Source organism: Megascapheus bottae, chromosome 10 (genome assembly GCF_031878675.1).
Source record: "Megascapheus bottae isolate mThoBot1 chromosome 10, mThoBot2.hap1, whole genome shotgun sequence".
In the NCBI taxonomy this organism is placed as follows: domain Eukaryota; kingdom Metazoa; phylum Chordata; class Mammalia; order Rodentia; family Geomyidae; genus Megascapheus; species Megascapheus bottae.
Window position 1 is genome coordinate 61419027 of NC_143518.1, and position 26626 is coordinate 61445652.

General features: G+C 40.3%; 1 protein-coding gene across 7 annotated transcripts in view; it reads left to right on the forward strand.

Moving 5' to 3' along the window:
• The window catches only part of Kcnt2 (potassium sodium-activated channel subfamily T member 2), a 267206-nt gene that overhangs the window by 191269 nt on the left and 49311 nt on the right, over nucleotides 1-26626 (forward strand). For all 7 annotated transcript variants that reach the window (XR_016536895.1, XM_090341474.1, XM_090341480.1 and 4 more), the window contains exons 15-19: nucleotides 11909-12058; nucleotides 12822-13051; nucleotides 15739-15949; nucleotides 20937-21042; nucleotides 25272-25444. Coding sequence is in view for 6 of the 7 variants with exons in the window: in XM_090341474.1 (XP_090197600.1) it covers nucleotides 11909-12058; nucleotides 12822-13051; nucleotides 15739-15949; nucleotides 20937-21042; nucleotides 25272-25444 (870 nt within the window). In the remaining variant the exon portion in view is untranslated. The remainder of the gene's footprint in view (nucleotides 1-11908; nucleotides 12059-12821; nucleotides 13052-15738; nucleotides 15950-20936; nucleotides 21043-25271; nucleotides 25445-26626) is intronic.

Here is a 26626-nt window from a genome sequence, read left to right on the forward strand (position 1 = left end):
GTGATGAAGCTGCCCCCCAAATACGGCACCCTGCAGCTTCCTCAAGAGAAATGCTTCTCCTGACAGTTCCCGGATGCTGGCCCTCCTGGGTGACGCTGGCTCTCTCCAGTGACACCTCTCTCCAGCTTGCTGTGTCCTCGGATGGCACTTCCTCTGCGTGCCCACGTCTCCTCTTCTTTCCAGGATGTATGTCAGATGGAAGCAAGGCTCACTTGCCCAGCTTCCTGTCAACTGTCACATCAGTTACACGGCCCAACTCCGAATGCCATCTCATTATGTGTTACAGGGGATTCAAGCTCTCACATCAGGATTTTTGGAGCCACAGTTCACCCAGAAGCTCTGTGGAGGTGCCAGGAAACCCATCCACGATTTTTCTTCTCTACAGAAACCCGGCTTCTTTAACCCGTGAAATTAAGAAAGGCGGTGTGGTCTGCATGTTCCTTGTGGCCCTTTCTCCATCTGTTTCCCAAACATCAAATGACAATTAAATACTACAAGGCTGGAGATGAAAATGAAGGCCCTAAATCGGGAGTTGTGCCTCACACCCGTAGTTCCAGCTACTCAGCAGTCTGAGGTCTGAGGATCCAGGTTCAAACCCAGCCTGGACACAGAAGTCCATGACATTCTTATCTCCAGTTAACGACTAAAAATTGAGTTATATTAAGGGAAAATGACATACTCTTAAACTTTCTCTTCTTATTACTGGTTTCTTTTTGATAAGCTGAGGTGTACTGGAGGTTTGGGCAGGAAAATATCAGCAGCCATATGTGACCTGAGAAACAATGTCCGAAGCACACTCACTGAAAGGTCAACTGGACGGCCATTGTATCAAGTGCATTGTAGGAAATGTGTACAGCCTCAAAACCTCTCCATGATCAGCCTTTAATCACTCACATTCCCAGCCTAACTAGATCTTCACTTCTTTCAAGCCCTGTGTGCTCAAGTCTAATTTATTTTTACATCCATATCTCCCCTGGGTTTTGTGCACATATAGCACATTCTCCAAATAACACCATCCTAAATAGACTTGGAGCTCCTGCCTTCCCTGTGCCTTCCACATCCCTTCATCCTTTCCTGCCGTCTTCCTAGATTTTGTTATATCAAAATTCACTCTTCTCCTCACTATTTTTAAACTCCCTAATTTAAAGTGATTTCTCCCTTCTGTAAACGTGCACACAATTTTTTCTGTCAGGGCATGCGTTGTGTGTGGTGTTGTTTTATGTGATTAAGGTTTTGCTTTCTTTTCCCCCTACCTAATAGGTGATGATTCAACTAAATGTCGATAACATATTCAACATTATTTTTGATTTTATAATTTTTTAAATAACCTAGGCAGTCAATACTCAGTGAAATAAATTAAGATGATTCTTAGAGGGTTCTGGTTCAAAATATTTCATGGGCCATAAATGTGTGTTTTTGTAATCCATCATGAGACTCTATCAAAATAATAACGGCAAAGTAGACTCATAAGACCTCACTGTGTAAAATTAAGTGCAAGGGTGAAGGATGTTAATGCATTTCTGAAATAAGACCTTGAGACCAGAATGAAGCTGGAGAGTGATATGGCAGGGTGGCATGCCAGCCCCAGTGAGATTCTAGGGAACACGATCCCCAGAAAAACAGATCACAGGAAAATTAAATCTCTGTATGCAGAGCAAGGACGGTCCTCTCCTTAATTCACCACAGTGTCAATTCCTTGCAATTACGTCTAGTCAGAGATTTACTACTGGGAAAAAAGGAGATGATTCTTCTAAAGGGAAAAAAAAACAAACGGTTTAAAGTATACGCTGGGAAGTGATTTGAAGGTGGGACTCAGCGTTAAACAATCTGACCCTTTCCTGCCCACTCAACACTGCATTTCACCAAACCATATTCACCGGGAAAGAAATCTCTGAATTATCCCAGGTCCCACCTTCAGAATTCTTATTTGTTGACTGTCAGCATACAAGGTGGAATGGGGGTGCATTCAGTAAGGTATATTTTTGGAATTGTGGAGAGCCCGTTGGGAAGATTTTTAGCTTTGTCCAATACCCAATGGTAAACTTTTTTCTCTAGAAAGCTTCTTCGAAGCTTTAACATTTGAAAGGAGAGCCAACTGAAAAGAGCATCCTTCATACAGATTAGAGATCCGAACCTTCAGATTTGACTGCCCATTTTGCTGTTTTTCAGTATTATGAGGTTTACAAAGGAACTGTCGGTAGTTTGCCAGAACCATTAGGTGAACACAAACATTAGCCTCTGTCTAGGCCACACCGGAGGAAAAATTCTCACAACCACACCAACTGCAAAACCAGGCAAGGGGGCAATGGGTACTCAACCTTGGTGAGCAACACTTCCTCTTCAGGGTCTGCTGGCACACAAAGGAATCTCTCTGACCTGCCAGTTTCCTCATTAGGCTCATTCCCTAAATAAAGTTCATGAGGGGACTGGATGACCAGTTGTGGGTGCGGGCAGCGGGGGACGCAGGCGTGACGCCACATACACGCAGAGTTAGGATGTGTCCAGATGTTGTTTTCGTTATGGTAAGGAGAGTTCGCATTCTTTTAGAATACATCAAATAATGGTGTGGAGAGAAAGCAAATACCTTCTCGGTTATAAGTAGTTTTAAAAGAAATAGCAGCTAGGTTTAAAAGAAATAGGGCTGAATGGCAGCCATGAAGGTGGCTAGAACTGTCTCCCTCTTTCTCAGCATGGAGGGAAGGCAGCGGGGGGGGGGGGGGGGGGGCGGGGGGCTGCAGAGGACAAGGCCCTGGCTGGGAGGCTAAGCCCTTGGCTATTGTTAATTACGCATCAGAATGACACAGGCATGGGAGAAAACCCCAGTGAGTGCCTTGCAGGGTTTGAGTTGATTTCCTCAGCTGATGGGAGCATGGAAGGCAGGACACAGCAGGTTTGTGTGAAAGCAGAAGAACCATGAAAGGGAAGCAGAAGCAGCCTGGAAGGGGCCAGGTGTCCCCCAGGGCTGGAGGGCCAGGGTCCCCTCACCACCTCCTGCTCTACACAGGGCCTGTCTCCTGCCCCTCAGTGGGTGCCTGACTGGCCCAGGGATGCACAGGCGCTGGAGAGGTGTGTCCTGACTGTCCCCCTGCTCTTCAGGCCTTACCCCTAAATGCCCCTGTCCACCCTCTGTCTGCAGCCAGTCCTGGCAGCCCTGTTCTGCTTAGCCCCGCGGCCTAACTTGGTCTCAGAGTTGAAACAGGGGTTCTTTCTTCCCTTTGTAGAGGGCACCCTCCTTCATCTGTGCACTCAGTTCTGAGTGCCAACGCGAGGCACCGCTGGGACCATCTCACTCTTCCCCACGGCCCAGGCAGTGACTGCCCTCAGAACGCACACTGCCAGGCCAGGCTGCCTCCAGGCTGTGCTTGCTTCCCCTGGCGCCTTTGCCTGCAGTCATTCAAATACACATTATCTGTCGTGGACACCCAAAGGCGGTGCCACTTATTTTGTAGTTTAACTTGTAAGTGAATGTCCAATACCCTTGTGAAATATCGTAATGCACGTGTGTTTGTAGAAGAAAAAGGACCTTGTAAATAGGTAAGTGGAATCAGGAAGACATACCCAGAGTATGAAATTGTATTCCATGGGGTTGACTCTTTTAGTCCTTTGTTTTAGACTTGTTAGATTTACTTTTAGTCAATAAAAGAACGTTAATATTGCCTTAAGGTCGAATCTTGGGGAGGAAATTTTATTTTGCTTATTTAAAAATGGACTTGAATGGGGGCCGGGAGTTTAGCCTAGTGGTAGAGTGCTTGCCTAGCATGCACAAAGACCCAGGTTCGATTCCTCACTACCACATTCATAGAAAAAAAGCCGAAAGTGGTGCCTTGGCTCAGGTGGTAGAGCTCTAGCCCTGGGAAATCCCAAGCCCAGAACTGGCAAACAAACAAACAAACAAATAAAGACATGTGATTTTCTTTTCCTAAGGCAAAATAACCTGCATAATGTTATATGATGCCTTCTATTATCTACTGAAAATGTATTTAATGGTAAAGATATTTTGTGACAACACGTTCTTAGTTTCCTTGCTGTAAAATTACTTTAACTTGATACCATGGATAAGTATATAAGCGCAGAATTAGATAATACTTGTCTGTTTCATTAAATTTGTAATGGACTGTTTAGCATGTGTTTAGAGACATTATTTATGATTCAGAAGAACAAAATGTATCAGAGAAAGTAAACCCAGTAATTATAACCCAGAGGTATTTAAAACAACAAATATAATATTTCCAAGGAGGCAGACTCCCTTTATTGATTGCCTTTTAAACCTTTAAAGGAAATGTTTCAAAATAATGCCCTTGTTCTGTAGCTTTCCTTTAGTATGACAACCTTTAAAACATATAAGCATTAAGAAACCATGAAAAATAAAAATAAAAATTTACTTTCTGACATCTGTTAGCCTGAACTGCATAAAATCAGACCACTTCATTTTTTTAAAAAGACTTGGCAGTAGAACAAGGTTTGATGATATTTTAAAAAAGATGCAAACAACATGGCTGGCCAGGATAATTCACTATGCTATTTGAAATTAGAACAGACTATACAACATAATAAGGTTTCAACATATTGTATCCAGAGCAGAAAGTTCTGATTAATTCATTTATTTCTCCCTGTGACACAATTTGATATGGAGGAATACTCAAAAACTCAAATTCTTTCACTGAAAGAATTTGTGTACTACGCACTTGTGTAGAAACAGACTGAAGTAATAGTAGCTCTTACCCCAGGTTCCATGCCATTTACTCTGTTGAAGCAGAGACTGGTATGTGAGTTCATTTGTTTTCTGGTTATACATATCAATTTGCCTTGATGGATTAATGAGAAAGTGTTTGAGAATTTCAAACACATTACCTTGTCAGAATTGAGTTATACATGATCCAAAATTAACTAGGCAAGTAATGTCTCTAAGTTGGAAATAATAAACAGAATAGAGCATATTTCTTAGAAATCAATAGCTATGTTGACAGGGACTCTCACAAGTCCTGGGTTTATTGATTGTAGTCAGTTGATTGTAGCTCTAAAAGAATAAAGAAGGCCCAGAGACAGCGCCCAGGCCCAGAGTTTAAGTCTTACAACTGACTACATGAAACAATTAATTAATTAATTTTGGCTAAAATATTTATTATAAAATATTATCTCAAGATTTAAACACTTGATACCACACATAATACCTCATAATATATACGTATATGTATATATATAATAAAATTAGGTAGTGAAATTCTTAACAAAAAAGAATAAAGTAACCTGCTTTATCTTCCAATCTTCCGACCCTTCTATAAAAAGATGATCAGATGAAGGGATAAATGGACAATGCCTGTGTTTTCCACCCCAGCCAAAGGAAGCAAAGATCAGAGAACTGCTAATTGTTCTGAGAAGAAATCGTTCACTGGAAAGTAGACCTAGCTTCTCAATGCCGGCGAGACACCCGCTTCTGTAATCTTGTGTCTTTTTGAAGAAAAAAAGAATAAATAAAAGAAGGCAGGGAAGATAAAAACCAAGCAAACCTCTCTCTCTCTCTCTCTCTCTCTCTCTCTCTCTCTCTCTCTCTCTCTCTCTCTCTCTCTCTCTCTCTCTCTTCTCTCTCTCTCTCTCTGTCTCTCTCTCTCTCTCTCTCTCTCTCTCTCTCTCTCTCTCTCTCTCTCTCTCTCTCACACACACACACACACACACACACACACACTCACAGCAGTAGAGCAGCACACATGTCCATGGCAAAATGAAAGTTCTGAAAAGTATGAGCTAAGTTGTTAATATTCCATACAAGGTGAAGAAAACTCAGGATTTTTTGAAGTCTGTGGAGAAATCAAGGCATCAGGACTTCCCGCGCTGAGTACCAGCACCACTACCCCCAGAAGTCATCTTCATGTCTCACCAAGGTAGCCAGCACTTGGTCATCATCACAGTGACCACCAATGGCCAGTTACTCCAGAGATCTCCCACTGCCCAGGGAAACCACGCCCGAGGTAGTGTAGTTAGAAACTCACAGTGGGTAGCCCGGCACTTGAACCTGAACATGATTTAAAAGAAGTAGTGCAGGGTCATAGGGGAGCTCTATGGTTAGTCTTTTGAGGAACTGCCATACTGCTTTCCATAGTGGTTGAACGAGTTTGCACTCCCACAGCAGTGTAGTAGTGATCCCTCTTGGTCACATCCCCTCCAGCATCTGTTGTTATTAGATTTCTTGATCCTGGCCATTCTAACTGGAGTGAGGTGGAATCTCAAAGTTGTTTCTATTTGCATTCCTTGTATGACCAGAAATATTGAGCATTTCTTCATGTGTCTATAGGCCATTCTTATTTCTTCTTCAGAGAAGACTCTCTTGGCCCATCTTTTAATGGGATGGTTGTTTCTTTGGAGATTAGTTTGGGAGTGATTCAATTTTTTGAGCTGTTGATATATTTTAGATATGAGGCCTTTGTCTGTTTTATGTTTAGTGAAGGTCTTCTCCCACTGTGTGGGCTTTCTATTTAACTTGCTAGCTATGTCCTTTGCCATGCCCCTCAGTTGATGAGTGGATCAACAAGATGTGGTATTTATACACAATGCAATTCTATGCTGCTGTCAGAAAGAATGACATCGCCCCATTTGTAAGGAAATGGAAAGACTTAGAAAAAATCATATTAAGTGAAGTAAGAGATTCAAGGGACATAGGCTCAATGGTTTCCTTCATTTGTCATAATCAGTAGAAACCTTGGGCTCTCCTAGCAGAGATTTACAATAGAACAAAACCTAGACACATAAGGCCTTATAGAATGAAGCTAAATGAAAGGACCTCTAGGATATAGAAACAAGTCATATAATGAGTGCTTGTTGTCCTTAATATATTATGTTATCGCTCATTTCTTTTGCTGTCCATTGGTTATCTTATCTTGTTACAGTATTTTACCTGGTTATCTGATATATTGTGTGTGTATATATATATGTATATATATGTATGCATATTTGGTTATTTGAAGTTGGATAGGGAAGGGGGGAAAACAAAATGAGGGATGGGGGTGGAGGGAGAGAAATGGGGACCAGGACATGAGAAAGGGTATCAATGTATGTGAAGTAATGCACCTTCTCTCTGGTGAATATAATGTAACCCTTCTATTAATTACAATAAAAATATATGAATAAAAAAAGAAAGAAAAGAGGGCTGGGATGTAGCTCCGCGGCAAAGCCCTTGCCTAGCAAGTGCAACGTCCTGGGTTCGATCCCCAGTGCCAAAAAAGAAAAGACAAAACAAAATGCAGTTAAAAAAACAACAACAATAACAACAACAAAAAAAAACCACCCCCTGGCCAGGTGTTTGGCCTAGTGGTAGAGTTCTTGCCTAGTATGCACCAAGACCCAGAAGTGGTGCTGAGGCTCAAGTAGTAGAGTTCTAGCCTTGAGAAAAATCCAAGGATAGTCCTCAGGCCCTGAGCTCAAGCCCAGGACTGGCAAAAAAAAAAAGAAGTAAGGCAGGCATTTGCATGTCTGAAAAGTACAGTCTTGACACTGCCCTGGGTCTGTTGAATTACTTTCTCCATTGAGATGTTCATTTAAAGTTTATGATGAAAACAATCACAGATATAAGCTTCTTTTTCCCCTGTGGCCTTCCCACCAAACTATTTACCAAGGTTTTTTTTTTAATGACTGTGGTACTGGATGCCTGAATTCTGAACCATGGGATTTTCTTTATTTGGGAGAGAGTAGAGACATAATTCAAGGCAGCAACCTCAGAAAGCTACGGAGTAGCAATCTCCAATATTTCTTCACGCAATGAGGCATTCTTTTTGGTTCAAAGTACGTAGTAAATCTGTGGACATTTTTTTCCCCATTGAATGTTCATTTAATTGGTATAAACACATTTTAAATCTTCACTAGATAGCTTTTCATAATTTTTATTGGCTTCCTATTTTGTCATTTTTTGTTCCTCATGTCTTTTTGTTTTTGCTCTCTACTGTTTTACTTAATTATAATGTCCAATTAGTGTAACATTATACATCGACAAATCATCATTCTTTCATTTGAACAGAATAGGAAAGTTAACTATTTAGATCCTGAGAAGAGTTTTTGTTAAGGAAAAGGGAATTTCAAATAACTAGAGAAGTAGCGCATTTGAAACTGAACATAACATTATTAAACTCATTTGTATTCATAACAACACATTAACCAAAGCACCTTCTGTGTGTCAGAAGGGATGTGACATAGAGTGTTTACCTGCAAATCCAACATGATCCTTTTTTTTTTCCTAGAGATAATTTCCCAGGGAAACAGAATAGCACTAATTAGTACAGTGTAGAGATGCAGGATTATAAAGTACAGGCACTGCTGCCAAACTGAGGAAGACATGTTTAAGAGGAGGGTCAAGGCTGGGAGTGACTTTTCAGGGAACAGCAGGTTGGAAAGCTATGTATGAGCTAGTGTCTTTGTTCACAGAAATTCAAGACTGCTCTTGCCTGGAGCACAAGAGATAAGGAGGACGTGGATTGATGAAGCCTTACAGTCACACTGTAGGTCAGGATGACTGTTATAATCAGAAATATCTTCAGCTTTAACCCAATAGAGCAAGGAAGCCCTTTAAGCCTTTTCAATAGCATAGTAAAGTTAGTGAAATGGACTGACTTTCAAGTACCTTTGCAAATAGCATATGATACCTGTGCTTACTTAGGAAATTTATTATGTTTTCCTCAGCTCCTGAAGATAATTTGCTATGACTGGATCAGGATAGCTCATACATCCATCTCCTCAAATATTATCTTCTGTGTATATTGAGAATCTTTGAACTCTTTTTCTTTTTAGGACAACATAAGTGAACTTGAAATGATCTGCACTGGAGGCAAAGTCATATTGTTATGTGAAGTTAACACGCACTTTTTTTTTTTTGCCAGTCCTGGGCTTTGAGCGCAGGGTCTGAGCACTGTTCTTGGGCTTTTGAGCCACAGCACCACTTTTGGCTTTTTTTTTCTATGTATGTGGTACCAAGGAATCGAACCCCAGTCCTCGTGCATACTAGGCAAACACTCTACCACTAGGCTAAACTCCTGGCTCCAACATGCACATTTTAAAGGGAAAGATACCAAATGTTTATGAAGACCCACCTATACTGTCTCTGATGGATTTCTTGTAAGGACAAACTTAGTTGCACTGTTGAATCTGTGAATTCTTATTGTACTTCATACTTCACACTTAATATTTCTCTGTGATGTTTTTATAAGTATTGGTGCTTTCATTTTCATTGTTCCTTCATTATGTGGATGTTTCTTTCTTTGTTTATCTGCCTATATTTTGGTGCACATGATTATTTCAGGTCATGAACAAATACTTTCACCTCCTTGAGAAGAAAGCATGTCTGCTCATAACCTTCAATCCCAATTCTTTCTTGCCAATTTGTAATCACTCAGTAAAGTTTCCATGCTAGGAATGGGACGTAGTCAACAGTATTTAGTAGAATTGCTGTATCTAACAGTTTTTTCCAACAAAAGATCTAAAGGGCAAAATTTAGCATACTGACCCTTAGCAGACTGCAAAGATTCTCTCTTGCCTATTAAATAAGCCACACAGAATGGAAACCCTCAAGAACTGATTCTTTCTGAGGTGAAGAGTACCAACAGGCACTTCACAGCAGATTAAAAAAGCAATGGGTGTAAGCAGATTCATCTGAACTGTCCTTGTTTGACCCCATTTCATTGCTCTTCTCTTCCATGGCAATACCCATTCCTCTTTTCTTCCTGTTCTCATCTCAGCTTCTGGAATTAGATGGTTCTCTCCATTAGCTGTTGAAATCCTTGAGTTATACTGCACTGACCCCATGTTGACTTTCAGATCACACCTACACACTCAAAAAAATCTTGATAAAATTCCAACACTATCATTTTACGTTTTCAAACACTCAGATGACTTTTGATTTTTGAGTATCTTCCTGCTAAGTGATTTCAGGGCTCACAAAAAGATAATGTTACTTGTGTTCGTTAAAAGCAATAATTGTCCACCAAGAGAAATCACTCTTAGGAAGCAATGATTAGAAGTAGCCACTTGCAATCAACAGTCCAAAGTGTCTGGTTTTATTGTTTTGCCTATTTCTTCCAATATAGTAACATAATAGAAGAATGAAGAAAGGCTTGGAGGTGAGTTAACCGGCTTACTAGACAGATCAATCATGGCTCCCAAGAAATCACAGAAGAAAAAATAGAGACATGTAACACTTACTGAGGGCCTTTTGTGATCCTGATGTCTCTGAAGTGATTTCCTGGCTTTATCTCATTCTATTTGACATAACCAGATGTTCATTGTTGTTTACAGAAGAGATAGAGACTCAGACTTGTGATTTAGGTCACGCAGTTAAGTTTCACTTTGACTCTCAAATGTACTTATGAAGGAATAAACTTCTATAATAATAGTAAACCACAACAATAATAAACTGTGATATGCTTAAAGTGTATTTTAACTGGCACTTTGGAATTGTATATGTCAGTCATAATCCTTTAGTTAACACTCAAAATTAAAGTGACTTTTTAAATTTTAAATGTGATGTCCTATATTATGCATGTCTACCATCTATAGAAACTATAATGATATAGCTTTATTTTTTTCTATCAACTGCTGCTCAATTTACATGTCTAATACAACTCACAAGTTTTGTCCAATAGAAGTTAGTTTATTATAAATAATGAAGGAGAATAATGTATATGTCCATTATAAATTGTGTAATAATTGAGTTTTCATTATATTTCGGAAGCCATGGGGTAGGCAGGCCAAACCAGAAGGTCCTGGAACCAAAAAAGTAACAAGAAAAGAAAATACATTTTGTGATGAACTTATCTTATTTTTAAAAAATTTTTTGGTCCGTCATGGGGTTTAAACTCTGGGCCTGGGCACTGTCCCTGAGCTCTTCAGCTCAAGGCTACTGCCCTACCCTTGAACCACAGCCCCACTTCCCATTTTCTGGTGATTAATTGGAGATAGGAATGTCATAGACTTTAGTGCCCAGGCTGGCTTTGAACCGTGATCCTCAGATCTCAGCATCCTCAGTAGCTAGGGTTACAAGCATGAGCCACTGTGCCTGGCTTGAACTTACCTTCTTTTTGGAAAAAGATTTCTGGGATTGTTTTTAGAGATATTTGGTTGATAGGGCTATTGACACCAATCATCACAGACAGTGGTTTATGAACAAAAGAAATGAGGATGCTGGAAATCTCAGCACTGAGTTCTAACATGGTCCTGAAGGAAGACCCACCGGCTTCTGACTTCTTGTAGAGTAGAGAGAGGCAGCTTGCACTAGTCATGGCACATATTTCATTTATGAGTGGCCTGCTTTCCTCCCAGGGGCCCCAGCTCTGTACAGGAATTCAGACAGATAGGGAGGGGGGTCACAAACATCAGATCTGTTGCAAAGTTCTTAACACAACCAACGTGGCTTTCCACAAAGCAGAGTTTTTTTCTACACAATCTGAAGAAAGTCACACCATGCAGGAAATCAAGTATACTTCCTATGAAACCAAATTGTTGAACTGGAAAAGGACACAATTGAAAGTCAAAAGTAACATCAAATACCCCCATGTGCCAGCCAATGCAGGCCACATCACAGAGACAGTAAGCAAATATTGTTTGATGTGCTCATGACAGCTGTTCCCCAGGATGGAAAAGAAATGCTGGATCCCATCTTGAGATCGGAGGAAATTGTTAGGGATCAGCTAGGTCTTAAACATATAAAACAAGATTCCCACACGTGTATAATGGATGTGTATTTCTCAAGCCTGTCCAAGCGTCACATTGATCTGCATGTATTTGAGAACTCCTGTGTGTTCAGCGTTGCGGGCCCCCAGGCTCAGCTGATTGTTTGGGGGAGGGGGTGCTGGGAAGGAAATGCCCGTCATGTGATCACACTCACTGTGCTCTCCTGCTTGTGTGTGTGTATGTGTGTGTGCGTGTGCTGCAGGGAAGGCCAACAGTCGCCAGAACAGTGGCAGAAGACGTACGGTAGATGCTCTGGAAATGAAGTCTACCACATCGTTTTGGAAGAAAGCACGTTTTTTGCAGAATATGAAGGGAAGAGTTTTACGTACGCCTCCTTCCACGCACACAAAAAGTATGTTTCTCCTTCCAGAACGGAATTAAAACGTTGGTCAATCAGTCATGCCATTTAAACATAGTTTTGCGAAAAACACAATCCCTACATAGCACCTGTGGGTTTGGAGCTCATGACATTTGAATTCTGCCACTGTGTGGTCTCTAAAAGTTAAACTTATCAGGAGAAAATTTCATTTTTAAGCAGATGTAGCCCAGAGAAGCATATAAAACTGTTTTTAATTACCTTTTCATGTTATTATTACTTTCTTTTATTAGATATCCAATAGCTTATAAATTTTCTTTAGAAGGGTTATTTTCAATGTGGATTTTTTTTTTGTCAGTCTTGTGCCTTGAACTCTGGACCTGGGCATTATCCCTGAGCTCTTCAGTTCAAGGCTACCGCCCTACCCCTTAAGCCATAGTGCCACTTCCAGATTGTAAAATATTGATGAAAATGAAGAATAGTGCCTATACTTTTTACAGAAGTAAAGTTTTCATAAAAATCACAACCAATATTTGTATTAACTTTATAACAGAAAGTATGTTTTCTATTCTTTATCCTTTTTTGTTTCTATGTGCAAATTTAGAGTAGTCATAATCAATTGTATAGATTTGTAAGGGCTTTTTTATTTCTTATGAAAATGAGAATCTTCAGCTTTTCAGGGTACTTAATTCTATTGATTGCTAGTTTTTACTTTGTCCTGGTTTATGAGCAGTTACTTGAAAAGAAAAGGGGAAAAACTAAGACCTCTGTAGAAGTCAAATTCTCTTTTTATATTCAGGTTTGGTGTCTGCTTGATTGGGGTGAGGAGGGAAGACAACAAAAACATTTTGCTGAATCCTGGTCCTCGGTACATTCTGAATGCCACCGACATCTGCTTCTACATTAATATTACCAAAGAAGAGAATTCGGCCTTTAAGAACCAGGACCAGCAGAGAAAAAGCAACATCCCACGGTCATTTTACCACGGTCCCTCCAGACTCCCCGTACACAGCATCATTGCCAGCATGGGTCAGTACAGCCGCTCCGCAGACCCCAGGGCCAGGGGGAGAAAGGACTCTATTTCACTAACAGTTACAGGACAAGTTTAAGACAGGCATGTGCATATTACAAACCACATAGATATGTGCAATACATATGTGGCAAAAATATATGTGGGCATAATATACACCATACACCAGCATGTATTATATATAACAGAATATATATTGCACACACACATACTCATACATATGTATACACACACACACACATTCATCTATATGCATTGCTGAGCTGTTAGTTTGGTTGCAAAGTAAGATATCCCAGCAATAGCCATTCTCATTTTTCATTTGTGATTATTTGTAAATGGACAGCCTCCATATTTCTCTCATGAGTTATCAATCGAACGATTGGCAGAGGCTGCTCTGGACACACAGTTTTGAAGATGCTCTCACATCTTTCCTCCAGAGCTGTCTTCAGTTCAGGCACAACTTGCCACCACTCTTGTCATGAGTAAGACAATCTATTCTTCCTTGGGTCTCCTGTCATATGACTTGGCTCCTGGGGCAGGGTCACCTCTCGTTTCCTTGTCACTATATCCTGTGGCTTGCTTCACACCAAACGAAGATAAGGGCTGGTTGATTTGTACAAGTTAAGTCTCCCCCCTCCCTCCCTCAGATCCATCCTGTCTCCCCCAGGCCACTGAACTGCATGTACACTCATGATTTGTTTGCCTAAATCTTTAACCTAAATTTCCCACTAATATTTGTGATGAGGGCATCTTACAGTGATGTAGATGGAATATTCCATTGAACTTTGTCTGCTCACCCTCATTTACCCATTAAATCCATTTATACCATTATCATATGAGTTATAGTATAATGGTTCTAACCTATCATTAGCTCTCACCCCACATACCTCAAAAACATATCACCAGATTCTATGAAATCTCATCATGACATCAAGCCCGGGTCCTTCGGGTCGCCGCAGGTCCACTGGCAATGATGTCATGCCAACCACCTCTATCTTCCTTTCTGGAGGCTCAGCCTCTCCCCGTGCCCTTTTCATGGCTCCAGTCTGGCTGGCCTACAAGCATTCTCCATCAAAAGCCAGACTAAACCATCCTTGCTCATTTTCATCCTTGATCATCCTTTATCATTTGGGTAATGTCATGCTCCTGAATAGATAACTGCAACCATTTCCTATTACCCATTGGGGAAAAGAACCTAAATCCTGTCCTTATAAATGCTTATACACAGGATGCCTAAAAGATCTTATTTGTGTGAAGTAAGTACAGTTTTCCCAGAACATTTCAGTTTTTAAACATTGTTAGGGTATAATTGTTGAGAGTACCCATTGTTATTTCCTTCTGGAATATCCTAGTTTAGAAGATAAGTTACAAACTTATAATGCTTACATATTTTATCCATTAAAGTACTTCCAGCCCTACCATTTCTCTTAATAATCCCAAACCACACTAAATCCCTTTCACTCCTCACATACTTTAAAAATGAGTGGATCTTATTAACACATAATATTCCTCCCACAAGCACTTCTCAAACTTGGCCAAAGGAGTAGTAACTAATCATTGCTGTTTCAGTCTAAATAATCCTCCTTCCAGAATGGCTCTGCAGCCCTGGGCAGATTTTATAAAATACCTATGTATACTTGATAAATGGTGATGGTTTTATCCCATATCAACACGATTTTCTCCATATATCCAACAACTCTTAGGCAATACATGTGACACATGGCCTTTCACAAAATGCCATGAGGGCAGTGCAGGAGGAGGTGGTGGGGAGATGAGGGAGGAGGACCTGGAGGAGGTGGTGGGGAGTTGATGGAGGAGGACAGGGAGGAGGTGATGAGCAGATGACAGAGGAGGATGGGGAGGAGGTGGTGGGGAGATGAGGGAGGAGGTGGTGGGATGAGGGAGGAGGTGGTAGGGAGATGAGGGAGGAGGAGGACTCAGAGCTGGCAGTCAAGCGGAGCCCACAGCGCTGCCTGCCGTACCTGGGCCCATGTTCTTCAGGGGTGGAGAGTCCCCGACGAGACGCTGATGCCCGGCCGAGGGTCTATCACAGACTTGGGTCCTCGCTGACTGGCCAGGGTGGACAGGGAGATGGGGTGGATGGGTGGACAGGGTGGATGGGGGTGGACGGGGTGGATGGGGGGACAGGGTGGAGGGGTGGACAGAGTGGATGGGGCTGGACGGAGCAGATGGGGGGGACAGGGTGGATGGGGGTGGATGGGGTGGACGGGGTGGATGGGGGTGGACGGGGTGGATGGGGGTGGACGGGGTGGATGGGGGGACAGGGTGGATGGGGTGGACGGGGTGGATGGGGGGGACGGGGTGGATGGAGTGGACGGGGTGGATGGGGTGGACGGGGTGGATGGGGGTGGACGGGGTGGGGTGGATGGGGGTGGACGGGGTGGACGGGATGGATGGGGGTGGACGGGGTGGATGGAGTGGACGGGGTGTATGGAGTGGATGGGGTGGATGGGGGTGGATGGGGTGGACGGGGGGCGGGCAGGGTGGATGGGGTGGAAGGGGTGGACGGGGTGGACAGGGTGAATGGGGGTGGACGGGGTGGATGGGGGTGGACAGGGTGGATGGGGGGAACAGGGGGGAAGGGGTGGCCGTGGTGGACGGGGTGGACAGGGGTGGCTGCGGTGGCCCGGGCCTTCCTCACGGCCTCCCCGCCTCTCCGCGACAGGTACGGTGGCCATCGACCTGCAGGACACGAGCTGCAGGCCGGCCAGCGGGCCCACGCTGTCCCTACCCGTGGAGGGCGGCCGCGAGGCGCGCAGGCCCAGCATCGCCCCGGTGTTGGAGGTGGCGGACGCGGCCTCCATCCAGACCTGCGACCTGCTGAGCGACCAGTCGGAGGACGAGGCCGCGCCGGACGAGGAGGCGGCCGGCGCCGAGTAGGTTGGCGGGGCGCAGGTGGAGGCTTGTCCGCTGGGCTGCGAGGGTGGGCAGAGAGCGGGGGCCGGGTCAAGGTCTGCCCTGGCGGCTTCGGGAGCCTCCTCCACACCTCTCCATGACACTGCCCCAGCTGCCGCACTCTGGGCCTGGCTTCCCTGACCTGCCCCCCTCTACAGATGAATGCAGCGTGCACACCTCGTATGCTACGTGTAGATGAATACAGCGTGCACACATCGTATACACGTTATACACTACGTACAGATGAATACAGCGTGCACACATCGTACACACATTATACACTACGTATAGATGAATGCAGCGTGCACACCTCGTATACACATTATATACTACGTATAGATGAATACAGCGTGCACACATCATATACACATTATATACTATGTACAGATGAATACAGCGTGCACACATCGTATGCACATTATATATTACGTATAGATGAATACAGCGTGCACACCTCGTATACACATTATATACTACGTATAGATGAATGCAGCGTGCACACATCGTACACACATTATATACTACGTATAGATGAATGCAGCGTGCACACATCGTACACACATTATATACTACGTGTAGATGAATGCAGCGTGCACACCTCGTACACACATTATATACTACGTATAGATGAATGCAGCGTGCACACATCGTACACACATTATATACTACGTGTAGATGAATGCAGCGTGCACACATCATATACACATTATATACTATGTACAGATGAATACAGCGTGCACACATCGTATACACATTATATATTACATATAGATGAATACAGCGTGCACACATCGTATGCTATGTGTAGATGAATGCAGCGTGCATACATCGTATACACATTATATACTATGTACAGATGAATACAGCGTGCACACATCGTATACACATTATATACTACGTATAGATGAATACAGCGTGAACACATCGTATACACATTATATATTACGTATAGATGAATACAGCGTGAACACATCGTATACACATTATATATTACGTAGAGATGAATACAGCGTGCACACATCGTACACACATTATATACTACGTATAGATGAATGCAGCGTGCACACATTGTATGCTATGTGTAGATGAATACAGCGTGCACACATCGCATACACATTATATACTATGTACAGATGAATGCAGCGTGCACACATCGTATGCTATATGTAGATGAATGCAGCGTGCATACATCGTATACACATTATATACTATGTACAGATGAATACAGCGTGCACACATCGTATACACATTATATACTACGTATAGATGAATACAGCGTGAACACATCGTATACACATTATATATTACGTAGAGATGAATACAGCGTGCACACATCGTATACACATTATATACTACGTATAGATGAATACAGCGTGCACATGTCGTATACACATTATATACTACGTATAGATGAATACAGCGTGCACACCTCGTATGCTACGTGTAGATGAATGCAGCGTGCACACATCGTATACACATTATATACTACGTATAGATGAATACAGCGTGCACACATCATATACACCTCGTATGCTACGTATAGATGAATACAGCGTGCACACATCGTATACACATTATATACTACGTATAGATGAATACAGCGTGCACACATTGTATACACATTATATACTACGTATAGATGAATACAGCGTGCACACATCGTATACACATTATATACTACGTATAGATGAATACAGCGTGCACACCTCGTATGCTACGTGTAGATGAATGCAGCGTGCACACATTGTATACACATTATATACTATGTACAGATGAATACAGCGTGCACACATTGTATACACATTATACACTATGCATAGATGAATGCAGCGTTCACACATCGTATACACATTATACACTATGCATAGATGAATGCAGCGTTCACACATCGTACACACATTATACACTATGCATAGATGAATGCAGCGTGCACACATCGTATACACATTATATACTACGTACAGATGAATACAGCGTGCACACATCGTATACACATTATACACTACGTACAGATGAATACAGCGTGAACACATTGTATACACATTATATACTACGTACAGATGAATACAGCGTGAACACATCGTATACACATTATATATTACGTATAGATGAATGCAGCGTGCACATATCATAGACACATTATATACTACGTATAGATGAATACAGCGTGCACATATCATAGACACATTATATACTACGTATAGATGAATACAGCGTGCACACATCATATATACATTATATACTATGTATAGATGAATACAGCGTGCACACATCGTATACTATGTATAGATGAACACAGCGTGCACACATCATATACACATTATATACTACGTATAGATGAATACAGCATGCACACCTCATATACACATTATATACTACGTATAAATGAATACAGCGTGCACACCTCGTATACACATTATATACTACGTATCGATGAATACAGCGTGCACACCTCGTATACACATTTTATACTACGTATCGATGAATACAGCGTGCACACATCGTATACACATTATATACTACGTATAGATGAATACAGCGTGCACACATCGTATACACATTATATACTACGTATAGATGAATACAGCGTGCACACATTCTATACACATTATATACTACGTATAGATGAATACAGCGTGCACACCTCATATACACATTATATACTACGTATAGATGAATACAGCGTGCACACATCCCATACTATGTATAGATAAATAGAGCCTGCACACATCCTATACTATGTATAGATGAATACAGCGTGCACACATCCTATACTAGGTATACATAAATAGAGCATGCACACCTCCTATACTATGTATAGATAAATACAGCATGCACACATCTTATACTATGTATAGATGAATACAGCATGCACACCTCCTATACTATGTATAGATGAATACAGCGTGCACACATTGTATACTATGTATAGATGAATTCAGCGTGCACACATTATATACTATGTATAGATGAATACAGCGTGCACACATCCCATACTATGTATAGATGAATTCAGCGTGCACACATTATATACTATGTATAGATGAATACAGCGTGCACACATCCCATACTATGTATAGATGAATACAGCGTGCACACATCCCATACTATGTATAGATGAATACAGCGTGCACACATCATATACTACGTATAGATAAATACATCATACACACATCATATACTACATATAGATAAATACAGCATGCACACATCGTATACTAGGTATAGATGAATACAGCGTGCACACATCATATACACATTATATACTATGTATAGATAAATACTTCGTTCACACATCGTATACTATGTATAGATAAATACATTATACATATATACTATATATATCATATATATATACAGATATATGCAGAGAGATCCGTATCCCTCTATATAACTTTGTATGTCATATACTATACACACACACACACACACACACACACACACACACACACACATATATATGAAGTTTGTTGCATTTCATGTGAAGTGTTACTGGTATTTGGTAAGCCCTTACCTCCCCCGCACACCTTTAGAACACTCACACCTTTTGAAGTAATTGGTAGACCCAGGAAGGCCCCCAAATGTGAAGGGAGTAATCCAGATGTACATGAATATACTTGTGGGATCGAAGGTCAGGGGAAAGGGAGATATGAGGGTCAGTGATGGTGTTTTGAATTTTATACTTCTAAAACTTGGAGCAGGAGAAAGGTTTTATTCAAGAAAACTGAAAGTGATCGTGATGTACCAGGGGGGCACTGCCCACTTCAAGTCAGAGTTCCCTGCCTCTGGCTCTCAGCTATGAGCTCCAGAAAACAGATGTGCTGGAGTCTGCAACTCATGGTTTTGCAGGTAAAGGGATGAAAATCAAGAGCCTTTTTAAAATTTCTTAATTGTCATTGATGCTGCCCTTGTAGAAGTTCCATTTTTAGCCAAAAAGTGCACGTGGTAATTTTTTTTAAGTCAGCAAGCCAACAAAATATCTTCGATACTGTTTCGAATATGATTCCAGGAAAACTCCATGTTTAAGTAATTAAAGCAATTGTGTCTTTTCTTCCCCACTATCAACGGAGTATTTTTGGCTAATGAATATTGATGGAGTGACTCATGATGATATGTTTTACTTTAAATATTTCTCATCAAAGTGTCAATATTTATTAAAATGTATATCTACATGTTCTAAAATGGAGGCTGGCTTAGAAATATTTTCTAGGAAAAAACTCTTAAATGTCTATTGAACTTATGCATTCTGTTGTTTCAAACATAATTTATAAAGAAATGATAACAACTAGGTTCCAATAAAGTAGACTTTTGGGCCTCAAAGAATTTCCACATGATAGGAAATACAATTTCTTTTTAGATTTTCTTTTTTTTGGTGGTATTAAAGTTTGAACTCAGGGACTTATGCTTACTAGGCTGGTCCTTTATAACTGAGCCAGGTATCCAGCTCTTATTTTAATTAATTAATTAGTTAATTAGATTTTAGTTGGTCATGGGGCTTGAACTCTGGGCCTGGGTACTGTCCTTGAGCTCATCAAATCAAGGCTAGCACTCTACCATTAGAGCCACAGCACCACTTCTGGTTTCTAGTGATTAGTTGGAGATAAGAGTCTCGTGGACTTTCCTGCCCAACCTGGCTTTGAACTGAGATCCTCAGAGCTCAGCCTCCTGAGTAGCTAGGGTTACAGGCGTGAGCCACCGCACCCAGCTCTTATGGTATTTTTAACTTACATTTGAAAAATTATTAAAAATTTCTCTCAACTACTTAAAAATATTAAAATATTACTGTGAACGCTGGACATCTTACAGTGGGCCAGACCTGATCTGGGCATGATTTGCCTGTGTTCTAAACTATCTCTTTTTCAAACTGCAATTCATCTTAACTTTATGAACACAGGGGAGGAGGAGGGTGACATAAAGTTCCAGCTTTGCAGGACTCCCCCAGGGGTGATGTTCTGTGGTGTTTTGCAGGTATGCTAAAGGCTACCCACCATACTCACCGTACATAGGGAGTTCACCCACCTTTTGTCATCTCCTCCAGGAAAAGGTGCCATTTTGCTGCTTAAGACTAGACAAGGTAAGCATTTGTTCTCCTTGCTTCCCCTCCCCTGAAATGTAATGGTAGAGATTTCAATTACTTATCGTTATAGTATTTACAGGATTTGGATGACAGTACTTCCAAGACGATTATCATTCAAATGTAAATTTGGTTACACGTACCACTTCACTTCATTAAAACATACCCAAGTGCACGGTTCCTCTAAATCAACCAAATCAATTAGTCAATTCTCTTTTTAAAGAGGATGGAAAAGCATGAAAGACTCAATTCCCTCAAATCACTTTAGCTAACTGTGCATTTTTAAGTCAACTACTTTTACATGGGATCTCAGGTTGGAACTTTTTAAATATGATCCGGTTTTAACATGTGAGACAGGAAGTCACATTTATGGGTAGACTGCACAGCCGTATGGGACTGTTTCTCCAAACTTTTACCAGGTTTTCCCTCCTTGTGTTTGAAAACCACGCATGTTAGCCTTTGAACCTTTTTCATAATGCAGATCACAGAGCTTGATCTATATGGTTTATCCTTCTGAAGTATAAGAAAACTGATAAAGAATATTATATTCCTTCCAGAGACTCAACTATATTACTAATTCTAGACAGGACTTCCCTATTACAAATTTTGGAATTTTTGCTAAGATCCCATTTCTCCATTCACAAGATGTGCAGCTTAGCCAATTATCCACACTAAAAAATATTCCTTTCAATTTAACATAATTAATTTCAAAGAACATTTTGCTATGGTTATATCCACTAATAATGTGATACATGCTTTAAGATAAATACCTTAAACTCTAAAGGGACTGATTTAACTGACTAGATGCAATTCACTTTGTTAAAGTTTTAGCTGTTTATTGACATAAAAAACACATTGTAAATTTTAGCTATTCCTGCCATTTTAGAGGAAGGGGAAACAGGCACTAAAATTTTCTAGTGCTGATGGTATTGCTTCTAAATATTCTCACGTAGCCATTGAGAGAGGGAATTCTCCATCTCTCAAAGCCTTATTGTCTTGTAGTCTTTTGTGCCCAGCCGTGTACTCTTGGTAAAATGCTAAATTTCAAGGTGACTGACTTGCCCTGAGTCCCTCCAAACGTTTTATGACATTACTTTTTGAGATAAATAGTATAAAATTATTAAAACTTTTGTGGCTCTTTTCCTCAAAAAAATTCCTGAGTACATTTTAGAAACTTCAAAATCTAGACTTATTTCTGATGATATTTACTTCTTTTTAATATATATGTTCACGGTGTGTGTGAAGGGGGAGTATCAGGAGATCATTTATCCTCAAGCCAGGAACCTGATCCCATTGGAAGGCTAAGTTGACCGGTGAGAATTTGTGTGACAGCAGTAGAGGCTCTCTCAAAGTCAGAGGATGGCTAGCTGTCTCTTTACCATTCTAATAAATCTCGGTTTCTCAGTGCTGCTGATTGGTTGAAGCTTGGTGTTTAGAGTTACTGGGGGAGCATGAGACTGGTAGGAGTGGTTTGCTAAGGGATTATGGGCTGGGATTGCACAGTTAACTGTGTCTGTACAGTGTGTTAGTTCTGGTTCAGCTGATGCAAGCCACGCTGTTCTAGTCTCAACAGGCAATTGGTTGGATTAAACCCTAGATTGTAGATGATTCCCTTGGATTTTCCTCCTTAGTGAAGTGAATGCTTCATCCTCACAGATTTTGAAGATCAAATTGACCTAGCATCCTCTTGTCATTATTCTCCTTCCCTTAGTACTTTCCACTTTCTGAGTGACTATAATTATTTTTATGAATTCAGATTCTCTGTGCATGAATAATTTTCCAGGTGCCTGTCCAATAGGGGCTTGCTGGTTTGGTCTTAGCTATTTCCTTTGTCCTCTCTTTCTTGTGTATTCATTTTTTTCTAAATTCATTTTCATACTGGCCAGAATAAGTCCATTAAATTTGCTCCTAAAAAGACTGTTGGGAAATGTTTTCAATTATATTTCACCTACAAATGCCCTTTTACTTTGTGTCTGTGGTTATTTTGTCAGTCTTGGGACTTGAACTCGGGACCTGGGTGCTATCCCTGAGCTGCTAGCACTCTACTACTTGAACCACAGCACCGCTTCTACCTTTTTTTTCAGTTGATGTGCTACTGAGGAATTGAACCCAGGGCTTCATGCATGCTAGGCAAACACTTTACCACTGGGCCACATTCCCAGCCCCTGTGATTATTCTTAAAAGACATTTTTCCTTGGTGTCTAATGCCGGATGATTATACGTTTTCCCCTTCTTTTCCTTTTCTTCCCTTTTTTCTTCCATCTCACTCTCATTCCCTTCCTTCCTTGCTCTCCACTTTCCTATTTACTAATTTCTTTATTAGCATTTCCACATCTTTAATCCATTTTGCTCACTTTTACTGTTGAAAGACAGCCTTATTCACAGTGTTTGTTCCTTGTAAGTAGTCTCTCTGTTCTTATTGCTTTTAGATTTCTTTGTTGTGCAGACTGATCGATTATGATACATTTAGTTGTGCATTCTTTTTATTTATTTGGGTTGGTAACCATTGACTTTTTTTGGGATTTGGGTTTCTTTTCCACTTGAAGAATAATCTATCAATATTTGATTGGATAAACTTTGGGATTCTGGTGGTTTTCAGTTATTCTGATTCAATGTATATTAGATAGTTCACACTTTCATTAATACTTTCTAGTTTTTCTATCTTAGCATTTATTTTCTTCCCTGTCTAGAATTTTGGGTGATATCTTCAATTCTATCCCGAAGTTGATCCTTTTAGTTGAATTCTTTATGTCACTTAATTATCTTTTGTGTTTACTGCTAAGTTAGAGGAGACACACAGAAATAGATATGACATACTTTTTAAGTTTTTTTTTTTTTGCTGTTGTAAAGGGTCTTTGTCCTTTGCTTTCTCTCATTTCTCTAAACATAGTTAATACCTTTTACATTCTAAATGCAACCATAGCAGAGGCGGTGGTGTTTGAAGGGATGATGATCTTGTATGTTTCATTGTTTTGCTCATGATGTCTGGTTCCTGTCAGGGTTTCGTAAGTCTTTATTAAACAAGAATAGCAAAGAATATTCTAAAACTGATGAATCCACAGACAACTATCTAATCTCAGTCCAAATAAATAAAAAGAAAACCTTGTAGAGATATATCAGGGTAAAAAACAGGGCACCAAGCAGCTCTCTATACTTAATAGTAGTCTGTGTTTATCAATATTAATTAATTTCAGTACAGCTTAAACTCAAAGAGCAAAATTCGTTCTGAAGTTAAATTCTCTCAGGCCAATAATGGATTTGAGGAATGTGTGGTTCTTGCTTTTATTTTTATTACTAGATTTCTTTTGAGAACTTACATTATGACCCACACAGAATGAGTGGATTTCTTTGTAGGCTTGTTTTATGTTTTATTTTGCTTTTTTTCCTCAGTTATTTAGCTAGGCATTATGGAAAATGTTGCTGAGGCCATTTAACGCCAATACTAGATGTGTATAGAAATTGAAGACTTAAGTAGATAATTTCTTTTCTGTCTTTTTATTGTAATATATAGAGGAGTTACAGTTATATTCACCAGATAGAAGGTGCATTTCTTCTCACTCATTGATACCCCTTCTCATGTTTTTGTCCCCATTTCCCTCTCCTCCCTCCCAATCATCTTGTTTTCCGCTCTTCCCTTTCTTATTTCAAATAAACAAATAAACTTATATACAACACACCAGGTAACAAAGTCAGAAACTGTAACAATATGAGATTAACCAAAGGGCAACAGAGAAGAGAAATAGCATAGTACACTAAGAACAACAATCACTCAAGATAAAGCTCTTGTTTCCATATCCTGGAGGTCCTTTCATTTAACCTCATCCTATATGATCTTATGTTACCTAGGTTTTGAGCTATTGCAATCCTCTGCTATGAGAGTCCTAGGTTTTTAATACTAATTACAAATGAGGGAAACCACTGAGCCTATGTTCCTTTGGGTCTGTCTTACTTCATTAAGTAGATAATTTCTAATACATGTATCATCTTGCAGTAAAGTAGACTGCTTCACATTGACTTGTATAGTCAGAATTCCTTCCCACCCTGCCTCTGCATGCAAGCTTTAATTCCTATCTCAAGTGAGAGAATAGAGCCCAAACAAATGTAACAGCTGTCAGATTTGTGAGAAAGTTAAATCAGATAGATTTTACATCATCATATATTCTAAGTTTTTTCCACCAAATTATAGTGAAGTACAAAATGACATTTCCTTGTGTAATTTTTTTCTCTAGAGCTGCCAGCATAACTACTATGAGGACGCAAAAGCCTATGGATTCAAAAATAAGCTAATTATAGTTGCAGCTGAAACAGCTGGAAACGGATTGTATAATTTTATCGTACCTCTCAGGGCATATTATAGACCAAAGAAAGAACTTAATCCCATAGTACTGCTGTTGGATAACCCGTAAGTATGTTTTAAAGTATGCAAACAAGACAGAGTTTTGATATTATTTTATGTACATAAAATAAATGACTTTAATTTGCTTAGAGTATTTTGAATCAGATACATTATGGTACACAACTCATAGGGAGTTATATTCTGTTACAATAATTTTAAAAGTGTCATTGAATATGGATGTGCTTTGTAAGTACTACTTAAAACATCACTGGAATATTCTGAGAATTTTATTTAACATGTTTATACAAGTTAAAATCTATTCATTATTCCATGGGAAATAGACACTTGAAATAATTATTTCCCTTTTGCTAAATTAATCAAACTGACATGAAAATAATCTCTTTTCAAATCAGACAATTTTGTTGACTGTAAAATGAACCACTGAATATCAGAGAAACATTTATTGATCCACTATAAAATGAATCATTAAATATCAGAGAAGCATTTATTGATCCACATCTATCTGTTATATCATGAAACATGGTCCTATAGTTTCACTGCATTACTGTAAGAGGTTCACTTTATAACATAGTGGAGATAATGTTTGTGTCAAACTGTTGGATTAATTTAAAGACTAAGATTCAGAAAGCAATCCCACAAATATGTCACAGAATATAATAGTCAACATCGTTATATTTTGAAACTATGATGACTTTTCCTATGACTAGAAACTGACAGTGGGTAGTCTTTAGTTAAATCTATTTTAGGATTTTTTCCATTCTTTATTCATTACAAAGTGATACAAATTTCAGGGTAAATTAAATCCCATCGTGTCTGGCTTCTAAAATAAAAGTTTCTCCAAAGAGATTTCCCCACCCCCAATACATTGGACCTGCACAGCCTTGCTTTTCTCAATATATCAACATCAAAAGATTTATTGATGCATCCATATCTTTTTTTAAGAGCAGTATCTTCACAATGGCAAAATGGTAGCTAAAATCTTGCAGAAGTGTCAGTGGAAGAATTCCCAAGGATCAGGACACAGTACCTTCTTGGTAGCCCAGGAAGTGAGAGCCATTGCAGGTATGCTTGGCAGAACAAAAAGTTGGATCCTGGGCAGGGAGTTTGGCCTAGTGGTAGAGTGCTTGCCTAGCATGCACGAAGACCCAGGTTCGATTCCTCAGTACCACATACATAAAAAAAAAAAGCCAGAAGTAGTGCTGTGGTTCAGGTGGTAGAGCTCTAGCC